At 42.6% G+C, this 26,518-nt stretch overlaps 1 protein-coding gene across 1 annotated transcript in view; it reads right to left on the bottom strand.

Moving 5' to 3' along the window:
• Positions 1-26,518, bottom strand: part of LOC131572604 (serine/threonine-protein kinase PAK 1-like) — a 46,571-nt gene that overhangs the window by 11,229 nt on the left and 8,824 nt on the right. The window contains exon 2 of the mRNA XM_058825850.1: positions 1,336-1,458. Coding sequence (XP_058681833.1) covers positions 1,336-1,458 — 123 coding nt within the window. The remainder of the gene's footprint in view (positions 1-1,335; positions 1,459-26,518) is intronic.

Genomic DNA, 26,518 nt, shown 5'->3' with positions numbered 1-26,518 from the left:
TGCCATCTTCCAAATTCAAATTCTAACAGAGTCTCTTCCAGTGCTGCAAGTGGGCAGGAAGGCTTGAGCAAAAGCACCTTTAATGGCTGCAGAATGAGAAATTACACAGGGTTCTTCCTACTATCAAAGCAATAGACAAATAAACAAAGCAAAAGATGAAATTGTCACCCACTCCAGGGTCTAATCCTCTTGGCTGCAGGGAGGGGATGTTTGGCAGGAAAGTGGCCCAAGTGGTGAGCACTGTCATGTAGGGATTGATGGAAGTCTGCTTGAAGCAGACTTGAAGCACCACGGCACTGCCCAGCACAGGGGGACGCTCAGTGCCCTGCTCCTGCTGCCCCACTATTGCTGACACATGGCCAGCATGGCCCAGGCCTCCTTGGCCACCTGGGCCCACGCTGGCTCAGGTTCAGCTGCTGTTGAGCGACACCCCTGGGTGCTTTGGGCGCAGGCAGCTGCTCAGGCACCAAGTTGCACATTTGACTTTAAAGACACCATCCAGAATTTGGAGATGCCTTTCCTGTTCTTAGCAACACAAGACAGCACTCAAGGACTTGCGGCTTTATCCCAGCCTCCAGGCTCCAGGGGAGTTTTCAAAGCTGCAGACTTCAGGAAAAAAAGTCTCAACAGACATATGTAATCTCTGGTTTTGCCTCAGAAGAGGGGTTCAGAACTGTGCAGTTTGTGTCTTTCACCACACAAGAGAAGAGTGGCCCCATATGGATCCATGAACAACAAAATCATCTCTTTGCTGCTTATCAAAAGCCAAAAGAGACGTAGGCTCAGAGCGCCTGTCAGCTCTGCTACTGACTGCTCTGCCTGAAGAGGCAAAACAACAACCTGGACACAAAGGCACCGAAATCCCTGATTTCCATGAGAAATTTCACATGCCCAGTCTGTCTCTGAAATACGCCCAGGTAAGCACACCCAAGAAGCTCATGGAGACAATCCATCCCAAAGTGCCTGTGTGGTCTGATCAACATCTTTTGTGCCTGCAGCTACTTGGCCAGTCTGTAGGGCACAGGACTCTCCAGATCCCAGTGTCCTATCCAGAATGTGACATGGCTGAGCACAGTGTCTTTGAAATGCTCCCTCCTCTGGGCACAGAGAGCCTTCATGCTTCAGGCTGGCCCCTATCAGAATCCCAGTAATTGGGGGCCTAAACATGACAGATCAAAAGTCGTTTTTCAGCTGTCATTGGCTGGGGTGACTTGTTAAATGCTGGCAGGACTCCAGCACTCAGCAGCCTCAGCTACCAACAGCAAGTGCTGGCTGCTCAGGAACTTGCAGTTCTGCCTTGCACTAAGGACAACACTACCCAGAATTGGCACTTACAGTCTCCGAATGTTCAGGCTGGGGTGTGACCACCGCTGGAGGCTTGTGGTCATTTTGCTCCTCTTTGGCCTCTTCTCCAGGAGCAGAGGGAGCCAGAGAAGAGTCTGCTGTTGGTTCTGGGCTCTGTGGACAGATAGTAATGTTAGGGACAGGCAGCTACCTATCATTTATAACCTTACTTCTATTCAGCTCTATTTCTACAACTAGCTCGACTAAGGACAAATCATCAACTTTGATAGCACTGGGATTCTAAGTCACTCCAACTAAATGAAAATGGGTTAATCAACTGGACTGAAAATTGTCTGAATTAGATCTCCCACCCTGGCTACTATCAAGAAGCAGCAAAACTGGTCTTCTGGTTCTTTTAAAGCACTGAAGTGGAAAATGAGGAAATAGCCAGCAATGCCTTTGCTATCACTGCTGCAGACATGGAAATGGATTTCCTTTCAGCCTACTCAGCTGCCCACCTACACTCTACTGCCACAGGCCAAGCTCCCAGCTTGCTCCACAATTCTCAAATAGCAGGAACATCAAAGGTTCCTTTCTCACTCACCTCAGGATGGGCACCTCTGAACACACGCCTCAGGTGACCTGCAGTGAGCAAGGGAAAATGAACGCGATGTGGTGAGAAAACTGCCCAGGCTGCTGAATCCCATAGAATAAGTGAACCCAAACAGAGGGTATTTTCCTCTGACAGCATCCCTCAGGGGACACCATTCTTTCACACATCCAACAAGGAACTGGGCAATATTCTTGCTTGTGCCTACAATTTGGCTGGTTTTGCCAGTAAGTGAACACAAACTTGATCAAGAAAATGCAAAGTGTTCTTTCACACTCAATGCTTGTGTCCTGTCCAACAGATAAAGTAGCTTTTGCTCTTTTCACTTTCATGTACTTTTTTAAAAAATAAGTTACATGCAATAATTCTCATTAACTTGCTGGAAACAGTTGCCCAGAAAATCTTCCCCCAAATCCCCCTGAGCTGTGGCAGTTCTATGGTGCAGCACAGCAACAGCAGCTCCAGCGTTCAGGAGCACACACTCACTGCTTTGGAGTTTGCACTTCATTGCAAAGGGTATTGCTATTCTAGCACTCAGAAAAAAGTGAACTTAGTCAAATCCTTTCATGATAAAACTGAGAACAAGAGAAGCTTTCCCTCAATTGTGGGGAGAACCACAAAGTCTTAAGAAGGCCTTCTGAGAAGGTCTCTGCATTTTCAAACCTATCCTGCTTGACCCAGCAAACTGACGAAAGGGCAGACTCTGCTGCCACAGACTCTCCTGTGCACAGAATGGAACCCTTGCAAATGCTGCCTGCAGACCCCTGGCTACAGGTATCCCGTTTTTTGCTGAACTTGTTGACAGGAGCTTTAGCAAAGCAGTGGCATCCTAATGGTCCTTCTGTTTCAAAATCAACCCAGCCACTGAGAAAAAGCAGGAAGACCTACAAAAGCCAGGTTAGGTTACACTCAGGGAAAACATCTACTTACATGCCAGATTAGTCAAGTAATAGCCAGAATAAAAAAAGCCGTAAACAGTGCAAACTGCAGCAGCGAGTGGCTCCATCATTGGAGCACTGCTGTGCCAGTTTGCAGACTCTGCTCAAACAAAAGAAAGAACAAGGCTCCTGTCAGTGTGCAGCTGTCCACTGACAAACACCTCAAGCAGGAGGATGCTCCTGCACTGAGCAAGCCCAAGAGCTGCTCTGACCCTGAGGCCTTCCGTGCACCAAGGCAACCTTCTGATGTCACCATGACAATGTGGCAACCATGCCCTGACATCACAAAGCAAGTGTTCTGCGTTGGAATTTATGCAAATTTATGCAAAGCAACCCAACCTTCCTTCCAGCAAACACAAAATAGCCTGGGAAGTTCTCCTCTGTCACAAAGCTGCACAAACTCTCCTGCTGGAACAAACCCTGTTGTTCAAGGGATCCAAGAGTAAAAGCAAGAGTGGCCCAAGCAGCTACAGCCTGTTCCCCAACTGAGCACTCAGATGGGACCAAAGACAAGGCAACCAGACCAAGAGAATGGCCCAAAGCATTGCAAAGAACCAGGGAAGAAAGCACTGTTGGCATAACAGCTGAAATAATTCTTAACAAATCACTCCACATATTTACATATTTATTGGACATGCCCAGGGCTCCTGTGTACATATATCTCTGCCTTTATTCCCATTTGGAAGCAGCTGAACTGGCAGATCTGCCCACCTGCAGCAGCTGCTCCAGGCTGGGAACATGAGTGGCAGTGCTGATTTCCAGAGCCTTCTGTCCCCCAGGTGAAGCCAAGGCAGGAGCAGGTTGAAAAGTGCTGGCACTGCTGCTGCTGCTGCTGCTCAGTGCCAGAGAGCTCTGGCTGGGCAGGGCACAGTGCCCACTGTGCTGTGGGCTCTTTCTCCTGGCAGAGCTGGACACACCTGGGAACAAGTGATGATGACTTCTGGGAAAACCAAGGGGGTTTTGGGAGCTGCATTGCTCCGCACACACTCAGGCCACCTACAGCACAGAACTTTGGCCTTCAAAAAACGTAAACCAGAGAGAAGCAGCTGGAAAATGTTTCATTTTGACCTTTATTTCCTGTTCAACAAAAATTGCCAAACTTAAAGTTACCAAGCAGGGCCAGTTCCCCATGGCCAGCTCAGGGTTCAAAAGGAGACATTACTTTATTTCAGTGCTGGGTGTGTAGAAAATCCCTTCCTGAAAAGGTGCACATGCTGCAATCTCACCTACTAGCTTGTATCCATGGAACTAAGACATCTTCAGTACTTTGCTGAAACTCTCGAGGCTAACCATTTCCCCAGATTTTCTGATGTATTTAAATCACAACTCAGAATTTATTGACATGAGAGGAGGGGTATCCTCAGGCTCTGTACTCATTCTCAAAGGTTCAGTTCCAGGGTCTTCATTTCTTCATGCCAGAACAGGAACGACACAGCACCAATATGAGGATCAGATCATTTGTTTATTCTCTAAGCTTGGTTACATTTATACTGTATACAGATCTATTCATACAAGTATCTCCTCTACAATTGGCTGCACACATCCTTGTAAGCATTTTTTATTGGATAATTACATTTGTGTATATGGGACCACAACTTGTGTGTTTACCTTCTTTATCTCTCATCTTGTTTGGCTCTTCCTTTGTGTTCTTTCGCTCACCATGACTGTTCCTTCCCTGTCTGATAACCTTGCCCACATTCTTAACTCTTTCTCTTTATGGTCAAATTTGTTCTAACGCAGCCCAGGGTCCAACATCTCCCCTTCTTTTCTTTAAAATTGGAGGAACTAAATGGTGCAACATTTGTTGAAGGCATTGTAACAAACAAGGAAAAATCAGCAGAAAACTTAGAAATACAATCAGTAACATTCTTGCCCTCTTGATCAAGGTCTGCCACCAACCCCTTAAACCCAAACTAGCAAGCCAGTCTGAAAAGGGATCATATCTTTCTCTAATAGGCTTCATGTTTTCATGTAGTCTGGTCAATTGTTTATGAATATTTTGGGAGTGCTCAGATAAATTAAAACAACACATTCCTTCAAAATCTTCACACCCGTGTCCATGTGCTAATAACAAAAGTCTATAGCTGCACGATTCTGCAGGGTGACATGCCTAATACTATCTACATCAGTTAGCAACTCACTCAACACTTTCTTAGTCAATTTCTACTATTTTTCTCCCCAAAGGCAAGACAAGCTTTATTTTTCACATTCATTGCAGCCCTTCCCCCTGGTAAATGGAAAGATGTTGCAGTGACAGTCGCCAATGATGGTAATTGCACATTAACATTACAAGTCTCATTAAAATTCCAAATGGGTTGAAGTGATCTTTGATGATGACTTTGACTGGCATTCAATAAATTCCTCATGTGGAGGGCAAATAATGTTAGTGGACTAAGAGAGCATGGTCCACCAACAGGTCATCTTGGAATACCAGGCCATGCTCGATTCCTACAAATCAAAAATAATCCCCGTGGGAATTCCCACTCTCCTGAAGTGTTTACTGTCAGACCCCCTGTTTTTAATCTGTTCCATGGAGATTGTCCTGTAACATTTTGATAACCTTCAACCAATGTTTTTTCTCCTTGCTTTTGTAACGAACTAATCCAAGGATCCCCAAACCAAACTACTCCTGTACCATTAACTGCTTGCCATGGTGGGACCATACTGTTGCAACTAGGCAGAACAGTAACATTGACATCCAAGGTTGGGAAAACACTGGCTAACAAATCCAGTTCTTGAAATGGAATAGGATATGATCAGTTCAAATTTGCAATTACTCTATTCTGCAAGGCTGCATTGCGCATAGACGGCCAAGTATACTGTCCGTTTGGATTTAGACAGTCATCACTTTTGCTGCTTCTTAAATTTACAATTTTCGGGTCCCACCAACCAGAAAAATCTGTTTTGTTCTCCTGAAGGGGAATTCCAATTAAGCAAGTTCAAAAAGGGTCATTGGCCTGCTGTAAATTGAGAAAAAAATCCTGCATACCAGACACATTAGCCCAGGTTACCCAAACATTTCTTTGTGCTTTGTCCAGAAACACCCCCCACCATACAATGAAAAACCCCAGAAAATCAACATTAACATTGCCATGGGCATGCACATCACCATCGTCTTTCTGCCTTGTCCCTTTCACTACTACAAACTTGACGCCTTTGGGCACCTCCACCACCCAGTCCACACTTGGTGCTCACTACCTTATTGCCTTGCCTAATCCATTATAATGCTAAGCGTTTAAGAAGCTCAAAGCTAATGTCTGCTAATACTCTCTGTCCAAAATCTTCAATCTGTTCCAATGAGTTTAGAAACTGTTGTTGCTAACTCTGACTGCACCCCTTGGAGCATTCACTCCAGGCAACTGATCTAATGGTGGATGACCAAAGTCAGTCAACCATCGTGCTCTAGAGTAGGTAATAACCCGTGTGATACATGGCTGACACTTATACACCTCCTCTATTTCATGTGCCCGAGTGACTCTCCAACTCTCTTGATTACACCAAGAACAATACACCAATATCTAGGGTCAATAGTGAAGCCTTCTGTGCTTCTCTGAAATTCCTCTTCTGCTGCCTTATCTCTTATGGGAACATCCTTCTTTGACAGTATTCTCAAGTAGATAATTGTGTTCTTGCACCTGATGAAAAGGCAGCTTTGAAGGCTGCATACATGAAGGCACTGCTCTACATTTCTGCTCTACCATTGTTCCTTGATTTATGGTCAAAAAAAACCAAGACTGTTTTTTCTGCCATTGTATTCCATTGTAAATCTTGGTTTAAAAGACAGTAACAGCAAAGGCTAGAATCTGTGCTGCTGCAACCTTATCTAAAACTATCTTAATTTTTAGAAATTCTCCCTCTATAGTGCAAAACCAATCAAGAACAAAGATGTGTTAGATTGCTGTTAGGAGAACCTGGTTAAAAAAGGAAGAGCCAAGCACTAGAAAGTCACAGGGAATGGAGTTTTTTCTTTCCATTTGATTTCTAGTAAACACACAGTTTTCTCAGTTGACTGAGCCACCACTTTTCCCATCAGCAGCTTTTCATGTCTGCATGCTGGAGATAGAAACCTATCACCCATTTACTGCAGACTAGTTTACTGAAACATGCAAGCATCTCAATGATTTCACCGTTGTTTGTTGAACTCAGCCTTTTCATGGAAACTCCATGGAAGCTACAAAACCTGGCCTGTGGTTTCCTGGAGTTGTAGTTTGAAATGGCCTGGGAGCTTCTCTCCATCCTAGCTGCAGAATTTCTTTCTTCAAAAGCTCTAGAAATGGTACAGACTGAAAACAACATTGAAAAGCTAACCAGAAAATCCACAAGGAACACTTGATTTTGTTGATATATTTTATATATTAGTAAAGGCCTGTCTGCACAAACCAGTCTTTGAAATAAGTCGTGATATTAAAGGCTAAAGTCCTTGAAACCTTCCTGCAGAAGAGAGAGTAAAGCAAAACAATATCCTTGTGTACAGCAGAAAAAATGTAAACCTGTGTGTGTTAGCCAGTAGTAACTTGCTTAGCCTGCGGACCCTGTAGAACCCTATAAAAGGTGTGCTAAAGATAGAAATGAACGGCGTTCATGTTTACTTCTGTGAAGGCTGGTGAATAGCTGGCGGGCTCTCAATATGATTTGTCATCAGAGGGACACACCCAGTAGGGCAGAGTTCAGTTGCTTTGTTAAATCTATGTGTTGCCCCTTTTGGAGGTTGCACTTGCAAATGACAAGGTTTTTTTAGCCTTTTTTTTAGGAGGCATGTCTAGAGTGTGCACTCTTACAAGTGGAGCTGTGCTTGTAGAGACAGGTGCCCTGAGATGGTGTTTGCACATTTCTTCTTCACATACACATGGTAGCTGCAAACCTTGGGGTGTCTTTGGAAGGATTCCTGCTTGAGTCTCTAAAGACATGAGCTCTTCAGAAGCAAGTTAGAAAATTCTGCCCACCTGCTGCTGGAAAAATCAAGTTGGGCCTTAGGCTGAAGCTTTTTGATCTGTTGGTGGCTGTTGTGGTTTTAGCTCTAGCTAAAAATCACCAGAGTGAATCACTTACTCCTTTCTTGCTGTGAGATACAGATTAGGAGAAGGGCAAAACAGGCTTGAAACTTACAAGGAATAAAGGAAGTTTATTAACAGAACTACAAGAATAAGGAATCAGAATAAAACTTCCAGAAACATTTTCTCCCCACCCCAACTTTCTTCTTTGCCCAACTGACAACATAGAGACAAATCTTGGGATGTTAAAGCAGTACCAACTAGACAATAGACTTTTAATCAGTCTTCGTAGAGAGAGGAGTTCTGTCTTGTTATTCCATGTAGTGTGCTCCACAAGAAAAACAGTTTTCTTGTGGAGAAATTCTGCCATCATGCTTTCCTCCCATTTTCACACCACTCAGAGGTGTGTTCATGGGCCATGAACTCAAGGGTATTAGTTTGAGTTGTTTATAGGCAAAGGTTCTCTTCATCTGTCTCTGTAATCATCTCTGGGAGCAGAGGTTTTCCTCTCTCCCTGGGGGCCAAGGATCTTCATCAACTCTCACTTCTCTCTCTCTGTTCAATCATCTCATGGGATCACAACTATGCTACTATCTTTTTAGCTTCATCAATGGATACTTAGATTTACAGTTGGAATACTTCATTCTCCCCAGGACTCTTTAATGAATTAATGGAAGTATTTTTCAGAACTTTATTGTCCATCTCCATGTCCTTAGTGAAAGAATACTTCAGCTTATTAAAGTATCTCCACCTTCTCCTTCCATCTGAGGCTTGATTCCTTCCTTCACTGACTTTGGTGTTTTATGTTTTCTCTTTAGATGTTGTTCACTCTCTCTTTCCTCTCTCTGGAGAAGGGGATTAAATCTGCAGGTCTCATCTGTGTAGTGAAAGAGTTAAATATTGCCCAGGCCAGGGCTAGGTATTCATGGTGTCGGATTTCAGCTCAGCAGCAACTGGAAGGCAGTGGATGGTTTTCAGCCTGGAGCCGTCTGTGCGGGCCATGGGGACGAGATAGCAGCAGCTGTGGCCCAGCCCAGCCCAAAGCTGGAAGCCACTGCAGAGCCCGGCCCCACCTGCAGCTGGGGAAGGCCCCTCAGTCTCCATCCTCTGTCCAGGAGCTACTGGAGTCTGGGTAAGCCTGGAGCCAGGGGAAGCTCCACAATCTCCATTCTCCACCCAGGAGCCGCTGGAGTCCAGGCCAGCCCCCTCCCACCAGGCCGGACAGGCCGCAGCGGAAGCAGAGGCCAGCCGGAATGCTGTTACCTTTCCAGGCCAGTAACAAAAAGAGAGCCAGAAATTCCCAGGCTTAGGTTTAGAAAGTGGTATTCACAAAAGTGATCTTACTTTTTAGTGGTCAAAAATGGTGTCAGTTCAGAGAAATGGCCAGCTATTGGCTTGATCTCAAGCAGAGAAGAAACTCCCAGCAGCCTCTCTCAAAGCCTTCACTTCCACATTTTCTACTTTTTTTTTTTTTTTTAAATGCCAAACCATCACTGTGGACCATGGTCTCTTGGTCCACTAACATTATTTGCTCCCCACATGAGGAAGTTATTGAACACCAGTCAAAGTCATCATCAAAGATCACATCCATCCATTTGGAATTTTGATGAGACTTGTAATGCTAATGTGCATTTACCATCATTGGCAACTCTCATAGCAACATCTTTCCTTTTACCAGAGGGAATGGCTGCCACGAATGTGAAAAATAAAGCTCGTCTTGCCTGTTGGGGAGACAAACAGTTGCATTTGACTAAGAAAGTGTTGACTGAGTTGCTAACTGATGCTGATAGTATTAGGCATGCCACCCTGCAGAATCGTGCAGGTATAAATTTTTTGTTACTAGCACATGGACACGCACAAGTGAACATTTTGAAGGAATGTGTTGTTTTAATTTATCTGAGCACTCCCAAAATATTCATAAACAATTGGCCGGACGACATGAAAATATGAAGCCTATTAGAGAAAGACATGATCCTTTTTCAGACTGGCTTGCAAGTTTGGGTTTAAGGGGTTGGTGGCAGATCTTGGTCAAGAGGGCAATAATGTTACGGATTGTATTTCTAAGTTTTCTGCTGATTCTTCCTTGTTTGTTACAATGCCTAAATGTTACATTATGTACCTTGTTAAATGTACATAATTATGTAACATTTATCATATATGTACATACATAATGTACATATTAAATGCACATTGTTATGATGCAACAAATGTTGCACAATTTAGTTACTCAATTTTTAAAGAAAAGAAGGGGAGATATAGTAGCCTGAGCTGCATTAGAAGAAATTTGACCATAAAGAGAAAGTTAAGAAAAAGGTCAAGGTTATCAGACAGAGAAGGAACATTCGTGGTCAGCAAAAGAGCACAAAGTAAGAGCTAAACAGAATGAGAAATAGAGAAGTTGAGCAAGTTGTGGTCCCATATACACAAATGTAATTATCCAATAAAAATGCTTATAAGGGCACGTAAACAATACATGCAAACAATTGTAGAAGAGATACCCGTATGAACAGATTTGTATACAGTATATATGTAACCAAACTTAGAGAATAAACAAACAATCTGATAATCATATTGGTTCTGTGTCGTTTCTGTTCCTGCATGAAAAATGAAGACCCCATTTATGGTAAGCTACGGTATAGTAGAAAGGACAAGGGACTTATTGGGAAAGAAAACTGAAGTTAAAATCAAAAGAGGTGGGCTATTACAGGTGAAAGGGAAAAAAGGCTTGTGATCCCCTCTTACGTGTTATGGTCATTAGTGAGAGAAGAACATGAGAAAACACATTGGGGTTTCCAGGTGGTCCTTGCAGTTATTTCAAAGAATCATAGCCAGAAACTTATAAAGTACAGTAATTCAGGTAACTCACTAATGCAGCCTTTGCCTCTAAACCAATCCCAAAAATACTCCTAAACCAAAGCTTGGGCAAACTGGGAAAAGATATGGAGCTGGGCAGCATTGGCAAATTGATTTTTCAGTATTATCCAGGAAAGGAGAGTACCGATACTTATTGGTGTTAACAGATAGCTTTTCAAGGTGGCCAGAAGCTTTCCCTACCAAAACTGCCAAAGCACAAGAGGTAACCAAAGCATTGTTACAAGAAATAATACCATGCTTTGGAGTCCCAGCCACAATGTCCTCAGATAGGGGGACACATTTTATTTCAAAAATTGTGCAGCAGATTAGCTGCCATTTAGGCATAGACTGGGAACTTCATACTGCACATCATCCTCAGTCAAGCTGCCAAGAGGAGAAAATGAATCATTTGATTAAGCAGCAAATTATAAGATTCATACAAGACGCAAAGCTACATTGGCCTCAGGCTCTTCCATTAGCATTATTACAAATTCGGACTAAGCCAAGAGTAAAAGAAAAACTAAGCCCTTTTGAAATATTGTATGGAAGGCCATCTGGAATTCAAGAAGGGACAGCACCCACTCAAGTAGGGGAAGAAACCTTACACAGATATATGATAGCCCTAAACAAACAACTTAGAAAAACTGAGAAACGTGGCTGGGGCTTGAAGCAGAGAATTAGATGGACAAGTACATGATGTACAGCCTGGGGATTATGTATATGTTAAGTCTTTTGCAGAAAAAATTTTGGAACCACAGTGGGAGGGACCATTCCAAGTGTTTCTCACCACCTTTACTGCAATCAAGATCAAGAAACAAAGTGCCTGGATCCATCACTCCCGAGTGAAGAAAGCTCCTGAAGGACTCTGTAAAGTTATACTGGGTGATATTGAACTGAAACTAACTTTCTCGGGAAAATAAATAAGAGTGCGGGTGAGATGATAAGAATAGTATAGCAACTCTCTGAAAAATAGAAAATTTTATATAGTTGTAATAGATAATCAAGAGAGTTGTGACATTTATGATCATCACTATAGCCATAGCTAATGCAGTACCGCTTGTATATTATGTGACTGGTATAATACGAGTGCCAAGGAAAACTTATGATTTTGACACCCATGAGTCTCTGATTCAGATATTAAAAGTCACAAATGCAACTGTGTGGGAAAGAAGAAATGTTTGGGGATGTAAATATGCATTTGTCCAAGATGGATTCCATGAATCTCATCAGAAACCCATGAAACCTATTTGAAAGGGCTGTGAATGCTGTGACAAATGTGTAACTAGATGTTCTGAGATTAGTCTCAAAATAGAAAGATGTGCAATTAAGGACTTTAAGATTGATTTTAATATAGCTCAAGTTTGTACTGTTCCCTGAAAAGATGAAATGATGATAACTCAACCACCTCAGCCAGTGCTAACCTTAAAAGAACCACAATGGATGACTCAAAACACTTTAGAACCCCTAACCCCCATAATTACCAAAACTGGGCAATATGCTGTTAAGAAGACAGGAATTCAAAAATTGTTAGTTAATCCAAATAGTGATTAAAATGAGTAGAGATGGCAATACAGATAAATGCCTCTGATAATTCAGCCTGGGTGTGCTCCATTTTTAAGGACCTCTTTTATGGATTAGCCCACTGCTTGCAGAGGCATCTACCTTATATGTCCAAACAGAAGAGATATGTTACTGGATTATTGGAGATGGGACTAGGGGTTCTAAACACCATGGATTCAGAAATATTAATGAATAAATTGACAGTAATTAGTAGTGGTATAGTTAAACTGAAACAACCTTTACAATCTTCTGTATCGGCAATAGGTACCAACCAGTGGAAGTTGTCTAAAATATCACCAGAATGGGAAAATATAGAAGAGCAGGATCAGCAAGTCATAATTAATACCTTTGGTGCAGCTAGTGAAAATATTCCTTTGGCACTTGGGTGTGCACAGGCACAGTTATAGATGTAATCAGAAGCAGCCTCAGCCATCAGGGACAGAGGAGAAGGCATATTCCATACTGAAATTCATAAAATTTGTTTGGGATATTGCCTCAGATCTAGAAAGAGAACTCCAATCTTAGTGGGTTTTAGTTAATTTTACTTACAGCCCGGTGACAAGGATGGTAACAGCTTTTGTTTTGACTATTTATGATGCATCAATGAATTTGATACATCCAGTTGTTGCTTTGGGACTAAATCATGAAGAGACCATACTATATCCTTCTGAGCATGGAATGTGGGCATGGAAAGTTGAAGGAAAGTGGCAAACCATTAATTTAGAACCCTCTTCAATGAAAGAGAATTTTGGGTTTATATGTGAAGATAATGTAAGTGATGATAAAAATACTTGTTTGAATACAGAGCAAAGCGTTTGAAATGCATCCCATTAATCAAACAACCCTGCTTGTGTATAAAGGACAAGGTTGTGTCTGCATTAGGACAGGATGCCACACTATAATGGTAAATGAGATCATTGTCAATGAAACTCAATTTAATTTGTGCATTTGTAACTTTGTCAAAATTGAAGGATGTTATTTTTCCTACCAGGCACCTATCGTATTGCACCAACATATAAAGGTGAACTTGACTACTGTGCAAGAAATCACCCGTGCCTATAGGGAAGAACTTAACTTTAGTTGAACAATTATTGAAACACAACAAATTGAAGAAATTAAAAATGAAGGGAAGAAAACTTTGATTACAGTACATCATGACAGAGAATATACAGAGAGTATTAAAAAAGTTAGAAGAAAGCCCATCCCATCATTGGTGAGATGTGCTTTTTGGGTGGTCACCAACTGCAACTGGTCTGCTTAATACCTTGGTTCACCCAATTGTTGTTTTGCTTACTTTAATTAGTATACATTTGACTCTGTCTGTTATAATTTATGTTTGGAAATAGAGAATGCTGAAGCAAGTAGCAGCTTTAACTCCAATATCAAGAACATATGGTACAGTCTTAAAGGACACCTACCACACAGCTTTGCTTTGAAGAAGAATCTGTATAGTAGTAAAAGAATTTACTAACCTTGAAAAAGGAGTGGGAAAATGAATCATGATTTTTGAAGGGTTAAGATTTAGCTGGAGGTAGAAGAAATTTATAATGATCAAGATAAAAGTCCAATAAGGAAATAGTAAGTTAATGATTATTAGATGCTTAAGCCAGAGCTAATTCTTATATTGTTTGCTATTACGAGCTTGTTTATAGAGGAAAATGGAATAAGTGAAGCGTTAGAAGAACAGATTGAAACCAGAGAGAACAATGACCATCACCTGGACTCAATACCAATCAATCACCAAGCAGGGGCCCTTGGATCGTGCCAAAGGGTCACAGGGACCTGATGAAAGCCTTAATTCTTCCTTCGAGGACCACTGACCCAATTAGAGACCACTGACCCAAATCAAGGGACCTGCGCACGCATGAAGAACCAATAGCCTCATTTTAGTACTGAATGGGGATGGGAGGTGCTGAGGTTATGCATACTTATTGTATGTGAGATTTTGGGAAATAGAGGGAAGAGAACCTTGTTTGAGGTGGTCACACCTTTTGGGGATGATTCCGACGCTGCCCACTGGTGAATAAATAGACCACTTTCTAACTTTTATTAGTTAGAGGGTCTTTGTCCGTGGTCATATTGGTTTTTCATCACTCACCTGCACTTTGTTACTAGAAAATATCAGCAAGATACTTCCAGATAGATCACATAGTATGGGAACTGACAGTGGTCAAATAAGAGATTTTTAGGCTTCAGGCATTAGCTTGAGCCTGTGTGAAACTAAGTCACACGACTGTCCAATATTGGTGATGTGTTAGTTTAATGACCAATGAGAGTTTTACCTCTTGGACCTTCTCAGAGCTGTCTATAAAAGAAGATCAGGAATAATAAAAGGTGCTCTCTTGTTCAACCCAGCTGGAGAGTCTGTGTCATGCTTCTGCCATTCTTGATATAGTGTGACAACACAGATCTGTAGGAAAAAAAGGTTTGTATAACACCGAAAATGTAAAATCCCAGAAAAGCTGCTAAGTACATGAGAAGTGCCCTAGAGACCTCACAGTAAGTCTTCATAACAATACTTAATTAAAAAGCAAGCAACAGTAAGACACAAGCCCCATAAACACTGCCAACAATATTCAACCCCTTCCCTTTCCTTCCCTTTTCTCTACTTTAAAAGAGAAATAAACTTGAACACAAAGTGAAACCTTAAAAAATGGCATAGCTTAGCCTCTGGAGCCAGCTGACTTATTGAAAAAGGGGGTTTTTCCTTCCTAAAAACACAATTATTTCTGGGGAGAAAGGCCACATAAGCTCACTTGCATTAAAATCACTCAGAAAAGAACAACTCTTCCTTCACACAAATACTGATATGTTTTGTAATAGGTATTTCTATTGTGTTTCTAAATAAAAATGTCATGATCCAAAAGTTACAATTAAGCAAACAAAAAAAAATCCTACCTTGGTATTCTTTCAAATAAGCGCATAATTTTAAGATGGCATTTCTGCAGAAAGTGTATTTTGGCCCTGGACTGTGGTAAAACAAAGACTTGCTTTATGATGGTAAATGACTACATTCTGGGAATTTCTTCATCAGTAAGATGGATTTATTATCTTTTAATTAGCTCCCTGTGGCTAGCATCAGATAGTCCTTTCAGAATGCCCTGCAGAGAAAGTGGAGCTGAGAGACTTGATGCACGCTCCAGTCACATCTAAATACCTGCAGCAACTCCATCAAACTGAGCAGTGGACAAGCCACTGTTAATGGTATTCATTTGTAAACATTCAAATCCTTGCAGGGGGATGAATATCGGTCCTTTTTAACAAGACTGCAGTGTGAACAAATGTCACTGAACTCAGAAGAGGCAGCTGGTGACTCGGGACACTCACCCTCTCATTCGCATTGTGGAAGTTCAAGATCAGGGCTTCAACATTCTCTCAACATTCTCATTGCATTCAACAACAACTCATACAAGAGCACACAAAACTCTGTCCAAGCTAATCCTTCCAGGGGAACGTTTGGCTCTTTGGCAAGCACATGGCCGTCTGCCATTCTCTGGTATAAGTTTAGGAGGATGGGCAGCTCGCTCTGGAACACAAAGAAAAATTAATTGCTGCATCTGGGCAATGTTAAAATCAAAAGAGATGCATCATATGTGTGGTAGCTGGGCCGGATGTGGCTGAAAACAAGCCTGCAAAGTTCATTCTCACAGCTTTGCAAAATTCCCCAATTCATTTCTAACGCTTGCAGTTCTAATATTGCATAATATAGCAGCAGAGTAAGAAAACATTTCATAAAATTTATCTAATTACACACAGTAGGTAAATAAAAGAGGTGAATAAATCCCAGTCCTGCAGGGGCCACAACCATGACCCGGCACAGATAAAAATCTCTATGCTCTTGGTGGATGCAGTTCATTCAGCCATGCTAATACTTTCAGGTGCATTCAAACTGTGCCTAAACACCTGCACAGCACACAGAAAATTGTCCAGTTGCCTTGGCAGCACAACCCACTCTAAATTATTTTAAGAATTTGTTTTGCGTGGTTATATATGAATGGATAGCTGGCCAAAATAGGCCTACAGTTCCATCAGTCCAACTCCCCAAGCCATGCCTCATTTATTTACAGTGAATTAATCAGTGGCGCAATAAACTGGATCAAGTTATAAATAAATTTAAGCAACAGCAGCATGCAGTAGAAATCCAATTCTTCATACTTTTAGCACATACAAGCAACTTTGAAACTTCATTAAGATAATAGAAAGCTGTATCTCAAATGCCATGAAGATAAAGGATGTAAACCATTGTATCAGTACAGTCATAAATCAATATAAGATTATCAGACTGGAGTGGAAAGAACATATTCAAAGGTCATAAAAGTGGTAGAAAATATGAAAAAATACTGAATTTGTCAGGAAAGCAGGAAGGGAAAATGAAGGGAAGAGAACACCCCGACATTTTCACACAATTTTAGGATGAGTATAGCAAAGACCAACAGCAATATATTAAATGTCTTCTGTGCTTAGTTTCTGCTACAGTCTTCTGCTTTTTTCATTTTGGGAAGCAAAATCAAAGCTGTCTCAATGGAGTAAACAGGATCACATACAGGCACTCCCACTTCCCAAAGAAATACAAATACCTTTTTGAAAAATGCAAAGCCATCCAAGGCAATAAATATCTAATCTCATAAGGGAACCACTAATACAACTCATCCAAAAATGAATATATTTATTACCTGCCCAGGACAGTCCTGTAATCTGAAATCCTTTGAGGAAAATAATTAAAACAACCAGCTGTATGAATATGACAGTGAGACAATCCTTGGGCTTTTTAACCTTTCAATAGCATAACATTAATTCTGAGTACACCATTAAATACTCTTAAATACTGTTTTCATTTCCAGAAATCTTTCTCATGAATGGAATTCTTGTCATGTATAACATATATTTTATGAAGAATTAGAAATAAAAAGGAAAGCTCTTTCCACAACAACAACTAGCAAGCACTTAAGGTTTCTAGATGAACATTTTCAGCTTGTTCTTTTGTTTAGTAGTTAGAACTAGCAATCATCACTGTCTGACAGGGCAGATAGTTGCTTTGCTCTCTTTGAATTCCTTTTGCGCCTGATGAAATTACTTTTCCAGGCTAACTAGAAAATGTCTTATAATACATTAATGCTTGCATGGAAGAAGTTGTTATTCTCCCAAAAGAAAAAAGAAGATTCAGTTTATTATTTACGTTTCCTCACCACTGGGCCTTCATAGAGTGACTATGCTACCCTGTGGCTTCCCTGGGGGGGAAGATAAATTTGTTACTAAAACACAAGAAAGTGAGAGTTATCTGTGGTATCCTTTACAAACTAAAAAGCAACTGCAGAAATAAAAAAAAAAATAAAATAAAAAAAGTGGGGCAAAAAACCAGTAAGTCGGGTTTGGGGAAAAACAAAGGTAAAAAGAAATTGCTAGAAGAAATACCCCAAGATAGCCCTTTGGGAGTTACGTTAGCTAATTGGGATATTACCCCAAGTACAAGGAAAAAGGATAGAGGAAAGATGATTAATTTTTGCATGATCGAATGGGCAAACAAGGAAGTAAGATCTGACCACGTTTGTTGGCCTAGATATGGTTCTTTTGAAACTTGGATTTGTCAGGCTTTAAACGTCTTTGTAAATTCAAAAGAACCGTTTAATGCAGAGGAGAAAGAATATGCAGCATGCTGGATATTGGGGGACACAAACTCTGAGAGAGTAAAAATTCTAGAAATATCAGAATTCTCAAAGACAAAACAAGAAGAAAAAAGGAAAGAGAAAAGCTGGGACCCTTTAGAAGTGTTACCCCCTCCTCTCCTGCTTGGCCCCCCGCCTGCTGCAGATGTCCCGCTGGGGGTCCCGCCTGCCCCGGCTGCAGCCGCGTGGCTCGCACTGGGCAACCCGCCGGCCCTGCCGGGCGTTCCATCTGCCCCGGCCCCGGCTGCTTTGCCCGCACTGGGCACCCCCGCTGTCCCACCCCCGGCCACTTTTCCCGCAGCTGCCCCGGCCATCCCGGCCCCGGTGGCTGTGTCCGTGCCGGCTGCGCTGGGCACCGCTGCTCCTGCCCCAGGAGACACGTGCAGACTGTCCACGCCCCGCTTTGCTTCCCGCCGAGAGACTCCGCTCTCTCGGTGGTTCCGCTACCAGTTCCTGCCTACGGCCCCCCCTTGGAGGACTCAGCGGCGGGACGGATCCCTGCCTTCACCATCCCATCAACCTCTGCCATGGACGCAGCGGTCCTAAAGAATTTCTCCCTTAACGGAGAGGTACCATACCAAAATACAGGAAACTTAGTTCAAAAGCAGGTTTCCCCTGACTCCTCCCCAAAACAATACAGAAAGGCTACTAGTTTATTCCTGAGAGGAATGACAGGTTTGTCTTTACAAACAAGCTGTGGGTCAGTTGATAAGATGTACTATCAGTGAGAGACGACAGAAACAATGGGATGGATTCCAGTAGAAGATCAAAGGGGCACTAAAAGAACACTATGAATTCTATAAAAGTTAAGAAGGGATTATGCATGGGGGGGGGAGAAAGGTATCACCGCCGGTATCAGGCGTTCCGGGAAGTCTGTACCTCTCAAGTACCTCAGCCTATGGGGAAAGAGAGAAGGGACAAGCGGCCGGGAATTAGGATAAAAAGGAGGCTGCGCCCTCCAAGAATTTGAGAGACCCCAGGGGAATGCCCCATGGCCTCTCCCTTTATTCGAATAAAGAAAAAGGACTCCTCTGTCTCCTTTTTGGACATAAACCTCTGGTGTTTGTGGATTAATTTTCCTGACAATTTTTGGGGGCTCGGTCCGGGATATTTCCACCGTCCGGGGCGGCAGGCAGCGAGTGGAGCTGAAGGCACGCCTCACCCAGTTTCGGTGATCAGCTCCCCTTGGTGGCGGCCAGCACCGGGCGATCGATTGGGTTCCCGAGACTGTCCAGGAGACAGACGAGTGGCGGACCAGGGGGGTCCGTGAAGAGTCCACAGGGAAGGACCACTGAAAATCTCACCGGTGAGTAAAATGGGATCTTCGGGGAGCAAGACTGGGAGGGCACCCAGGGAGGGTAGCACAGGCAAGCCTGGGAGGGCACCCATGGAGGGTAGCACAGGCTAAACAGGGCACCCATGGAGGGTTGCAAGGGTACAGCCGGGAAGGGGTCTCGGCAAAAGGGATGACGATCCCACAATACCCCCGGAGAGTCCCTTGGGGAGAATGCTGAGATCTTGAGACAGATTATGCATTCACACAGAAGTAACTATAGAGATGATGGTGAAATATTGTTATTATGTATGGCCAGAGTATAAGTTGCCAAATGGACTTATATGGCCACCTTAGAAAACAGAATTCATTTGTGTTGAGTTCTGTGAAGGTGTCTAGAGGAGAGCTGGAAAAGATAAATTAAAAGAGAATGTGGATTAATGTGGTTTGTACGGGCAGCAGGAGATGGATGGATTGTGTTAGTGTGCTGGAACAGAATTGGTTAATGAAGAGTGTGGAGAGATGTGGTTGAAGCAAGAACCAGGAGTGGAGGAGCAGGACCAGGAGCACAGGCTGGGGGCCTGTGAGGCTGCTGGAACTCAGCACTGGGCAGTGCCTGACCCCACCGGCCCCGGGCAGGGGCAGCAGCAGCTGCCGGCCCTTTGAGGCTGCGGGACACCCCGGCCGCCTGTGGTGCTGCCGGCCGTGCCCACCAGGAACACTGGAGTGGGGAGGAGCTGTTTGGACAATGTGGCAGGACAGGAACTGGCTCTGGTATTTGGTGTGTGGTAAATAGAGTGAGCACAAGGAGGAAAGACGAAGGTGATGGCCTTTTTCAGGCCAAAGAGGGAAAAACCGCAAGGTCCAAGGGGTCCCCCGGGACAGAGAGGACGGGATCAGGCACAAGGAAGTAGCAGAAGCTTTCTCTCCCCAGCAGGGGAGACCCAAGCCAAACAGCGGCTGGGAAAAGATCAGTGTGCTGTCTTCAGGGCGTAAGACACTGAAAACGGCAATGTCTGCAAAATAGCCAAAAACAGCTGGACTGTCGAGAAAGTCCAGAAGATAAGATAAATGGATTGTTAAGTGTCAAAGGCTCTCATTATATCCACCAACCTAGAGCCGTTGTCAACTTTTAAAGTGAGTCTGGATCGAGGAGAGGTGTGTGTCTTAGTAGAAACAAAGACCTCTCGATTCACCTTAATTTTTATCCCCGAGGGGGAAAATTGTCTAAAGAATTTTTTGATCGTTCAAAAGAGTTGTGAGAATTGTGGTTTCTTCTGTGTGCTCAGAAGTTTGAACACATCTTTCTCTGAAAGAATTGTAAAAATTGTAGTAAATTAATTTGAAGATTTAATTAATTTGTCTACATAAAGTTTTGTGCAGAATGGCTCCAGTTTGGAGGGGACCACACCCCTCTGCTTTTTGTATGTTTTGTTGTAAAAAAGCCAGAATTGGCAAATTTCAGTTATGAAGCCAATGCGGCAAGTCATACCTTGTGGGGAACACGCCCACCACTCTGTAGTTTGTTGTAGCCTTAAAGCAAATTCTGTAGCTACAACCTTGTGAAAATAGTGTCCTATGGAAGGCCTGGGTATTTGTCATGCACTTCCTCTGTGGAAGTTATGGGAAAACTTTAAAGGAAAGTATCTTGTTTCTTTCCTTAATAAAAGTTTTAAATGTTAAAGGTTATAAAATGTTATAAATATTAAAGTTTCCTTAATAGAAGTTAATTTGTTAGTCACCTCCATACACCTAGGATGGACTTGATGCAAAAAATTGAGATGGAGAGTGGTTAGTTACTAAAAAATAGAGAAATGTAATGTAATTAGCTTGAAACAGTGGCATTACTTGCTACTGAACTAAATCATGTTTATACAAAGTCACCTGTTTGCGCAAACTTCACAAAAGAAAAATGTTAAAAGAGTTTGCTCCACCCTCAGAAGTTAAGTTGTTGCGGTATGTAGATGATTTATTGTTATCAGGAGAACAAGAAGAAATGGTTAAAAGAGCTACTGTGAAACTGCTTAATTTTCTTGCTAAAAAAGGACTTAGAGTGTCTAAAAAGAAAGCACAGTTAGTAGAGAAACAGGTCAAATATTTAGGGCATATTTTAACTGGAGGGTTACGGTGTATTGATCCAGAAAGGATACAAGGAATTCTACAAGTACCATTACCCCAAACAAAAAGGGAATTGCGGCAGTTTTTAAGGTTGGTAGGATACTGCCGAGTGTGGATAGAAGACTTTTCTGTTGTGGCCAGACCTTTATATAGCTTTTTAACACAAGACAGTCCTAATGTTGTAGTATGGACACCAGAAGGAGAACAAAGTTTTAAAAAGTTAAAAGACAAATTGGTTAAAGCCCCAGTCCTAGCTCTTCCAGATATAGAAAAAGATTTTGAATTATATGTAGATGTTACACAAGGCCATGCAAAAGGAATTTTAGTTCAAGAGCATGGGGGAACACAAAGACCTGTTGCCTATTTTTCAAAAATGTTAGACCCGGTGGCCAGAGGCTGGCCCCATTGTTTGCAAAACTGTGCAGCCACAGCGCTGATGGTCGCTGAGGCTAGAAAGCTGACAAGGGGGGGTTATCTGATTGTTAAAGTTTCACACCAGATTAAAGCTTTGTTAACTGAAAGAGCCTCTAAGTGAATGACCAGCTCTCGGTTGTTACAATATGAGATGTGTCTATTAGAACAGGAGGATTTAGAATTTAAAAGCAGAGAAAGTTTTAACCCAGCCTCCTGTTTGAATGGCCCTGAAGAGAGGAGCCAAGGCAAATTCCATGATTGTATTCAAGTAATAGATCTACAAACTAGGGCAAAGAATAATTTGCGAGACATTCCATGGCCTGAAAGAGAAAACGTGTTTATTGATGAGTCTTCAAAAGTGATAGAAGGAAGACGCAGAGCTGTGTGCTCTTGTGAGTGGCTGTGAATTATACCGAGACAAGACAGTAAATGTTTTTACTGATTCTAAATATGTATATAAAGTGATACATACATTTAAGAAACTGTGAGAAGAAAGAAGTTTATTAACCTGCAAAGGAAGGACGTTGGTTCGTGAGAGTTTAATCTCCTGCCTGTTAGAGGTGGTGAATTTGCCAAAAGAAGTAGCAATGATGCACATTAGAGGGCACCGGGCAGAGTGCTCGGGGGAGGCAAGGAGAAGCGGACTAGTTGATGGAGAGGCGGGGAGCTGCATTGTTGCTGGAGGTTTCTGAAATGTTTCCCTTGCTCCCGGTGACTGCCCCCTTGCCAGAAAGGTTGTCTTTTTCACTGAAGGACCTTGAGATAGTTGTGGAGAGTGAGGCAGAGAGAAAGAGAGGTGGTTAGTTTGCAAGGGATGGTGAGCAGATGCCGAGAGTTCCGACATCGCAGTTGTTAAAGCAGCTTCATGGGGGAGGTGCCGAGGCTCCGGAGGGATGGCAAAGACCTTCCTCAAGATGTATACTGCTGTGGGTCTTTTTGTTCTAGCAAAACGAGCTGTTGATAGTTGTTTGATTTGTGCTAAGACAAATAACAAAGCTACAAAGAAACTGGCCAGGGGTGGAAGGCCTTGGGCCGTACGTCCCTTCCAAAGATGCCAGGTAGATTTTACTGAGATGCCCCGGGTGGGGAAATTTAAATATCTTTTGGTAATAATATGTCAATTAACAGGATGGCCAGAAGCCTTCCCTGCTGTTTCAGCAACCACAGGGTCAGTTATTAAAGTATTCTTGGAACAAATAATTCCAAGATATGGGATGGTAGAAGCAATAGACTCAGATAGAGGAACTCATTTTACTGGAAAAATTCTTAAAGGAGTAATGACTGCTTTAGGGATACAATGGAACCTCCACACTCCCTGGCATCCCCAAAGCTCAGGCCAAGTTGAAAGGATGAATGGAGAAATAAAAAAACATCTTCTGAAGCTAGTGATAGAAACCAAAATGCCATGGCTGCGGCTCTTACCACTGGCTTTAGCAAGAATAAGAGCCAGACCTAGGGAAGATATTCAACTATCTCCCTTTGAATTGATGTTTAGAATTCCTTATCCTTGTAATTCTCAGCCTGGGGCGGGGGTAGAGATAAGTGATGTATATCTAAAACAGTATGTGGCTCGGATACTGTCTCTTGTGAAATCTCTTCGACAGGAAGCTCAGCTGACACAGACCCTGCCTTTGGACTTTGCTGTGCATAATATCCAGCCAGGAGACTGGATCCTAGTTAAGGAGTAGAAAGAAGCACCCCTGGTGGCTAAGTGGCGTGGACCTTTCCAGGTGTTACTGACTACAGAAACAGCCGTCAAGACAGCTGAACACGGGTGGACACATCACACTCGGGTCAAGGTCTCTAAAGCTCCAGAGATTTGGACATCTCCGCTGGAGGAGAAGGATGGGAAGCCGCGACTGACACTCCGCAGGAGTGGCCCGGAGCAGTAGCTGGTGCGTCGACATCGGGGGAAGCCCTGAGTGCCTACCCACAGACTGACTGCTGAAATAGTCTGTATGGGCATCCCTACTCTCAAATCTCCAGACACTAGGAGCCAATCCATGCTGTCATTGCTTTCTTTATGCTAAACTGTTTCTGTGCTTTCACTTGCCACAGGTGGTGTAGAAGACAACGTGAAATTGAAAATTAGAAATTAGATTGTAACACTATTAGAATGTCTCTCTTAATAATTTTACCTTTATATTTTCAGTTAAGTTGGAGTCTAAAGTGGGAAAATAATTTTTTACTTTAGGAGAACAAGTAGCAAAAACCTTTAACCTTAAGAACTGTTAGGTCTGCAGGGGGCCGGGGGGATCTGAAAGCTGGCCATGGGTAGCCAGCCCAGTCGAGCCTAAATGGTGGGTTAGCACCCTGAGTGAAGTCCATAATGAAACAGGATTTTGGGACAAAGAAGGAAGTCCATGGCAGCTTCATTCTTCTGAAAGAGGCATTTATTGCCTAAACAGAACAGAGAGCACATATGTAGGAAAGAGCGTTTGTGACTAGACTTTATCTTTAGGTTTAGATTGTTGGACCCCCAACTGCCCTCCTTATGACTGTTCCAGATATCAAGGCAGATGGAATCAAACACATGTTAAACTCACTAATGGTAGCTGGGTAAGGTGTTCCTTCCATAATTACCAAAAAGATTTTGAAGGCTGTAAAGCAGTGGGGAAGGATAAGTTTTTTGACCCTTTATTTTTAAGCTGCCCCCGGGATAATTCCACAAGTCCGACCCATGTTGTCCGAGACTATCAGTGGAAATGGCAACACCGGAATGGAACTCGAACCCTTTTCAGTAAGTTCTGGTCCAGATCTAATAAAACAGATCTGGGATGTGATTGCAAGTGAAAGCCTCATGTAAGAGCTTGGAAATGTAAATATTGTGATTCTTATGGCGAGGCAACTATTGTTGGTGGACCACTAGGCCCTGGAAGCAAGCTGTATTTTAACCCACCAATTGATGATGAAAATTAAAAAGGTCCCTTCGCTAATGGGACCTGGGCTCTAAAAGGGCATTACTGGATTTGTGGCCAAAATGCTTACCGCAAGCTACCCCCAAACTGGTCAGGAATATGTTATGTGGGGTATATTAGACCATTGTTCTTTCTGCTACCACAAGTTCAGGGAAATCAGTTAGGAATCAAAGTATATGATGATCTAATTAGAGAAAAGCGGTCCATTGATACATCCCTGGTTGGAAAGAGCACCCAAAAGTGGGGAAAAGATGAATGGCCACCTGAACGAATCATACAACACTATGGACCAGCTACCTGGAACCCAAATGAATTAATATCAGGTGCCAGAGAACCCATTTATAATCTAAATCGGATAATTAGGTTGCAAGCTGTCTTTGAAATAATAATCAACCAGACAGCTACAGCTCTTGACCTTCTTGCTGACCAGTCTACTCAGATGAGAAATGCAATATTTCAACATCGGATGGTATTAGACTACTTATTAGCAGAAGAAGGGGGGGTGTGTGGAAAATTTAATGACTCAAACTGCTGTTTGCAAATAGATGACAATGGAAAGGTAGTGAAACAAATAACAAAAGGAATAAGAAAGTTAGCCCATGTACCGGTCCAAACATGGAAAGGATGGGAATGGGACATGTTTTCATGGTTACCTGGTGGCCTATGGGTCAAACAAATGCTTTTTTTCCTCTTATGTGTTGTAGCAACTCTAATCTTTTTACCATGCATGATCCCTTGCTTCATACAACTCATTCAACATGTGATCAAAGGAATGCAGGTAGTAGCAGTGCCTACTGACCCAGAGATGGCTACAAAAGGGCACAGAGTGATGCCCCTGCAAATAATTGCAAAGCCAAAAAAGACCCAAGAACAAGAAATTAAGTCAATGATAACTAAAGTTTGTAAAGACAATTATTAACAAAAATTAAAAGAGGAGGGATTGAGAGGAATGACAGGTTTGTCTTTACAAACAAGCTGTGGGTCAGTTGATAAGATGTACTATCAGTGAGAGACGACAGAAACAATGGGATGGATTCCAGTAGAAGATCAAAGGGGCACTAAAAGAACACTATGAATTCTATAAAAGTTAAGAAGGGATTATGCATGGGGGGGGGAGAAAGGTATCACCGCCGGTATCAGGCGTTCCGGGAAGTCTGTACCTCTCAAGTACCTCAGCCTATGGGGAAAGAGAGAAGGGACAAGCGGCCGGGAATTAGGATAAAAAGGAGGCTGCGCCCTCCAAGAATTTGAGAGACCCCAGGGGAATGCCCCATGGCCACTCCCTTTATTCGAATAAAGAAAAAGGACTCCTCTGTCTCCTTTTTGGACATAAACCTCTGGTGTTTGTGGATTAATTTTCCTGACATTCCCATGACGAGAAATCCCAATGGGAGGGGGAAATATATGGGACTTGTAAATGCCCCTTTGACTTCCTCAGAAGTCAGAGATTTTAAAAAGGAGCTAAAAGGGCTACTAGAAGATCCTGTAAGTACAGCAGAGCAATTGGAGCAATTTTTAGGTCCCAACATATTTACTTGGGAAGAAATGGAATCAATAATGAAAATTTTATTTTCCCAAGAGGAGAGACAGATGATTAGGGTCGCTGGCTTGAAAATATGGGAAAAGGAAAACCAGCAAGGACCACCAGGGGACCAGAAAATGCCAATGGTACCTCCCAATTGGAATCAAAATGATGAGGCAGGACAAAGAAATAGGAATGATTATCGTAATCTGATAATCAAAGGAATAAAAGAGGCAGCACCTCGAGGGCAAAATGCAAAAAAAAGCATTTGAAGGACAACAAGGAAAGGAGGAGACCCCAACTGAATGGTTAGAAAGACTCCGGAGGGATATGAAACAATATTCTGGGATAGATCCTGAGACAATAGCAGGGCA

This window comes from Poecile atricapillus, chromosome Z (assembly GCF_030490865.1).
Source record: "Poecile atricapillus isolate bPoeAtr1 chromosome Z, bPoeAtr1.hap1, whole genome shotgun sequence".
NCBI lineage: Eukaryota > Metazoa > Chordata > Aves > Passeriformes > Paridae > Poecile > Poecile atricapillus.
The sequence above is the reverse complement of the archived record's forward strand: the minus strand, read 5'-3'. Positions and strand labels throughout refer to the sequence as shown.